The sequence below is a fragment of the Mastomys coucha genome, unplaced genomic scaffold, assembly GCF_008632895.1.
Source record: "Mastomys coucha isolate ucsf_1 unplaced genomic scaffold, UCSF_Mcou_1 pScaffold7, whole genome shotgun sequence".
NCBI lineage: Eukaryota > Metazoa > Chordata > Mammalia > Rodentia > Muridae > Mastomys > Mastomys coucha.
Window position 1 is genome coordinate 40,296,035 of NW_022196913.1, and position 5,847 is coordinate 40,301,881.

The 5,847-nt window shown below is 44.1% G+C and overlaps 1 protein-coding gene across 1 annotated transcript; it reads right to left on the reverse strand.

Moving 5' to 3' along the window:
- Positions 1–807: 807 nt before the first annotated feature.
- On the reverse strand, positions 808–1,494 carry LOC116082508 (gem-associated protein 8-like). The gene has a single exon (XM_031359414.1). It carries the CDS (start codon positions 1,492–1,494, stop codon positions 808–810), a length of 687 nt encoding a protein of 228 aa, XP_031215274.1.
- Between the last annotated feature and the right edge of the window lie 4,353 nt (positions 1,495–5,847).

Here is a 5,847-nt window from a genome sequence, read left to right on the forward strand (position 1 = left end):
TGCTGGGAACTGACTTTTTTTCTTTTCTTTTCCTTTTCTTTTTTTTTTAACAAATAAAGTTTTATTGAAACACAGTCACATTCATTTGTTTATTCAGTAACTCTGGCTGTTTTTAATGCTATGAAGACAGGGCTAGGCAGTTATGACACAGACAACATGGCCTGCCAAGCCCAGAGTATTTACTCTCTGGTCTTTTATAGGGCACATGGGCTGACACCTAGCTGAGGAACAAGTGCCACTTGTCTTACTGTTCATTTGCATCATTTTCAGAGGGCTCCAAAGAGCTACAGTCACAGAAAATCTGTGGACAGAAGCCCAGTGTGTGCGGTGCAAACCTGTAAGCTAGCATTTGGGAGGTGGGAGCAGAAAGATTTAAGAGTTTGTACCTAGCATGTGCTGTATGAAAACTGGTCTAAAAAAGTGTTGGAATAAATGACATGTGGCTTAAGGCTTTTATGATATTCTGGAGAGCTTAAAGAAGGAAATTAAAAATGCAAAACAATGGGCAGTATCGCTAGGCAATAATTTCAATTAACTGGACTGTTAAAAAGAAAACCAAGAGCCAATCCAATACATACAGTTATCACATTGTCAGTGAACATTCCTTGTGTTGGCAACAGTATACCTCCTGCTGACAGAATCATAAGTGGCTGACAGACTGTATCCACCATGTCAGTATACAGGCCTCTTTCTCTGAAAAATGTCCAGGAGAGATGAAGAAGGAGAGGCTAGGAACTGTGAATCATTGCCTAGGGTCTCCGTGCCCAGGACTCAGAACTTCAGGGGAATGACAGGCCAGTACTTCGGCTACTTTCTATCACAGTGCTTGTCAAAGCTCAGCTGTACAGCAGCCTCCATGGCCAGGATCTTGGGAGCATTGTTGTCATGTAAGTGCTTTATCTCTGCTTGGCGCCACTCCCAGGGTTTCTCAGATGGGGGCTCCACTGACCTATGGTGGTTGAAGTACAGGCCGTGGTCCCCATTCACATAGTCATTCAGGCGATCTGCATCCAGCTGCTGCTGTCGCCTTCTCTCTTCTCTGTGCCTCTCAGTCTGTGCAAAGTACTGGCGGAGCTCCTCCGTGATTTCCATATCGCTCAGGTCACAGTCCGCTTCATCATCTGAACCAGACTCTAGCTCCTCTTTCTCCTCCTCATACTGTGTTTCATTTTCTCTTGTGGACGCCTGGGTTCTATTGCTGTTCTGCAGAGGCTGCCCAGAGCTTTTGAGATCGGAAACACTGTAGGAAGACTCCTGCCATGCCATGTGCTGGCCTTGAGACTTCCAAGGAGGCCCAGCCTCATAAGCAAGAGAGTTCCAGGGAAGAACTCCGGGAGGGAAGAACCATGGGGAAGTGAAATAGGAATCTCTGAACTTTCTGTAGGTATTCTGGTGGCTTTGCATCCAAAGCATTGCATGATGATAATGTTGCCAGTATCTTGCACATACTGGGTGAGAATACCAAGATGTAGTAGCCCTCCATTTTGAGGCCATTGCTGTTATCTCTGATTGCAAAAGTCCAAGTGGGAACTCATGGGTACGCAGCGGTGGGCAACAACGGACCTAGTTCTCAAGGTGGGGAGGAGGAAGGGGCCTGACTTTTTTTTTTCTTTTTAGGACTTCTGCTAACTTCAGTCAACCCTGCTCACTCCGGTCATATCTGCTTGCTCAGTCCCTGCTCGCTCCTGCCCAAAGATTTATTTCTTATAAATAAGTACACTGTAGCTATCGTCAGATGTGCCAGAAGAGGGCATCAGATCTCATTATGGGTGGCTGTGAGCCACCATGTGGTTGCTGGGACTTGAACTCGGGACCTTCGGAAAAGCAGTTGGTGCTCTTATCCGCTGAGCCATCTCATCAACCCCCTACACTCTCACTTCTACTGGAGATAAAAATCACTTTGGACTGTTTAGGAGAATGGCTGTCACATAGAAAACTGGATAGATTTGATTCTTTGATTTTGTGGAAATGTTTATACTTGGAAAAAACGACAAACTTCAATATATGTTCCTTTTCTTTTTGCTAGCACATATGTATTATACAAATAATGAATGCACTGTGACATTTTTATTCATGGATGTAATGGCTATGCTAAGGTTCACCTCCATTATCTGCTCTTACCATCTTTCCCAAGAAGCTTCCCCCTACTTCCTTGTCTTTATAGAATTCCATGTATGAGAGAAAACCACAATATTTTTTTTTGAGTCTTCTTTTTTTTAATCTTTTTTTTTTTTTTTAAGATCTATTCATACATAAATACACAGTAGCTGATTTCAGATGCACCAGAAGAGGGCGTCAGATATCATTATGGGTGGTTGTGAGCCACCATGTGGTTGCTGGGATTTGAACTCTGGACCTTTGGAAGAGCAGTCAGTGCTCTTACCTGCTGAGCCATCTCTCCAGCCCTTTTTGAGTCTTCTTGATTCACTTAACATGATCATCTCCAGTTCAATGGATTTTACGGAAAATGACATGATTTCCTTCTTTTCTCGTGTTAAATTAAATCTGTGTGTGTATGTGTGTGATGTATGTTATGTGGTGTGTGTGTATGTGGGGTGTTTGTGTGTGTGGTGTGTATATGGTGTGTGTGTGTGTGTGTGTGTGTCTGTTTGGTGTCTGTGTGCTATGTGTGTTGTATGCATGTAGTGTGTATGTGTGGTTGTGTATGTGTGGTTTGTTTGTGGTGTTTGTGAGTTTGTGTTTGTGTGGTGTATGCATGTATGTATGTGGTATGTGTATGGTGTGTGCATCTATATGTGGTGTGTGTGGGTGGTGTGTGTGTGTTTTGTTTGTGTGTGTCTTAGGGTTTTACTGCTGTGAACAGACACCATGACCAAGGCAATTCTTATAAGGGCAACATTTAATTGGGGCTGGCTTACAGGTTCAGAGGTTCAGTTCATTACCATCAACGTGGGAGCATGGCAGCATCCAGGCAGGCATGGCAGAGGAGCTGAGAGTTCTACATCTTCATCTGAAGACAGCTAGCAGAATACTCACTTCCAGGCAGCTAGGACTAGGGTGTTAAAGCCCACACCCACAGTGACACACCTACTCCACCAGGGCCACACCTCCTAATAGTGCCATTCCCTGAGCAGAGCATATATAAACCATCATAGTGTGGTATGAATGTGGTGTGTGTGTGTGTGTGAGTGTGGTGTGTATATGTTTGGTCTCTGTATATGGTGTGTGCATGTATGTGTGGGGTGTATGTATGTGTGGGGTGTGTATATATGTGGTGTATGTGTTTGTTTGTGGTGTGCATTTATATGTGGTGTGTGTGCATGTGTATGTGCGCTTGTATATGCACACTATTATTCATTCATTATCATGTTCCTGGGATATTGAGAATAGTACCATGATAAATACTGTTATGGGCATACATCGTGTTTTTCATAGAAAGTAATCAATTTATTATGACATTTTCCTTTTTTTTTGTTTTTTGTTTTTGTTTGTTTGTTTTTTTCAAGACAGGTTTTCTCTGTGTAGCTCTAGCTATCCTGGAACTCACTCTGTAGACCAGGCTGGCCTCGAACTCAGAAATCCACCTGCCTCTGCCTCCCAAGTGCTGGGATTAAAGGCGTGCGCCACCACCTCCCAGCTCATTATGACATTTTCATACTGTGGTGGTTTGAATGAAAATGGTCCCCATAGGCACATAGGGAGTGGCACTTTTAGGAGGTGTGACCTTTACAGTAGGTGTGGCCTTATTTGTTGGAGGTTTCAGATGCTCACAGCAGGCCGAGTGTAGCTCTCTCTTCCTACTGCCTGCTGATCTGGATGTAGAACTTTCACCTACCTCATCAGTATGTCTGCCTGCATGCTGCCATGCCATGACAATAATGGACTAGATGTCTGAACTGTAAGTCAGTCCCAATTGAATGTTTTTCTCTTGCTGTGTTTGCTGTGCTTTGCTGAGTTTGCTGTGATCATGGTTTCTCTTAATAGCAATAGAAACCCTAACTAAGATACATAACTGTGTGAAATTGTACTCTGTTCCCTACAGGCAAGTAGGGAGAAATAGTAGGTAATGGGATACATGTGAAATGAAAGCAGAGATTGGAGCTATCTGGGATAAGGAAGAGAGCCCATTAGAAGGGGCAGGGGATGCAGGGAAACGTTTAATCCAAGTAAGATTTAACTGATACACACAGCATCAAAATAAATTTCACAGCAGTTGGTAGCAATTTGTGTTGAGAAAATTTAATCACTGCAATAATAGAAAATAAAACTATTCAATATCAGTATGCATTGAGTATTAATATAATATGAGCAGATTTACATCTTGTGAGAACTAACTTGTTGATACTTGGATAGGGGAAGATTCCAGTGACCAATTAACTTTCACTTGGTTCAGACCTTGCAAGAACACATTGCACTTACCACAGTGCTGAGTGTGGGATGGAAATTCTACCCTTCCTTCAGACAGCGAGGCCGGATGTCCACACTCAGATTCATTTTAGGCTTGGGTTCCCCTATTCTGAGTGAGGGATTGGGGCATCTGCTTGTGCTGGATGCTCCCTTTACAGTACTGTGGCCTTTGTACTCTTCACACCACAGGGGGTCAAAGGAGAAGCTCTGGTCTGTTTTGGACTATGATGAAAACAGGTCCCCAGAGAGCTGAGAAAGGTAAACATGATGAAAGCTTCTCACAGCAGCCAAAGTGCAGAAACATCTGGGACAGGAAGGAGACAGCCCTGGGACCATACACAGTACGAGTGCCACTGTTTACTGTCCCAACTTCAGAGTGTGTGACTATTGATCACAGGCAAGTGCAAACTTTGGAGTACAGAGGTGTGATCAGCTAGGGAAAACACACGTCAAAATACTTGTTTATGTATCTGATCCAGATGTCCCATGACTTCTAGGTTCTGTTTTGCTGCACTTCGTTCTTGCCTGGGCGCCTTGTTTCCATTCTCAGGTGTTCAGAGCTTGTGGCTGTTATTTAACCACACTGGAAAGAGGAGTTTGACACAGAGGGTCAGAGGAGTGATGGGGAGGGAAACTGTGATCAACCCTGATTTAGTGAGCACCTACTATGTGCAAAGTTTTATGTATTATATCAGCTACCCATTTTGTATTTGCTTATATATTGTTTCTATCTCATTCCCAGACACTAGGGTGTCAGCTCACCAAGGACAGGGATCTGGGCCTATTTTATTGACAGCTCAGTTCTAAATTCTACAGTGTCCCTAGCTGGGTCTGTAATCTAACAATCTGGAGGATTACTGCAAATTCAAGTCCAACCCTGATAAGAAGAAGAGGAGGAAGAAGAAGAGGAGGAGGGGGGGGAAGGAAGAAGAGGAGGAGGAAGAGGAAGAGAAGAGGAAGGGGAGGAGGAGGAGGTGGGGAGGTTTCTCTGTCATTATTGACTATACATAGTTGGTATGCAATGCATTAAATAATGAATGCATTATGCTAAGATGTAATAGCAGCAAGCAGTTGCAGTAACATACATTGCACTTTGTGAGAAGCAATGTGCATATATTTTCCTGTTCACAGCATCATGAGCAGACACTGACAGGAGACCACAGCTCAGGGAGTGCATGTAACTCACACACATGGCTGCACTGGGTATAAACTCAGGGATTCTGCTTCCCAATTTTAGTTCAGACAAAGCTGAAAAAATATTACATGTTGGTGGGTTACAAAGACCATTGCAGTGGGGATGGTGGCAGCGGGGATGGTGACAGTGGGGATGGTGGCAGTGGGGATGGTTGACAGTGGGAATGGTGACAGTGGGGATGGTGGTAGTGGGGATGGTGACAGCGGGGATGATGATGACAGTGGTGGGGATGGTGACAGTGGGGATGTGACAGTGGGGATGGTGACAGTGGGGATGTGACAGTG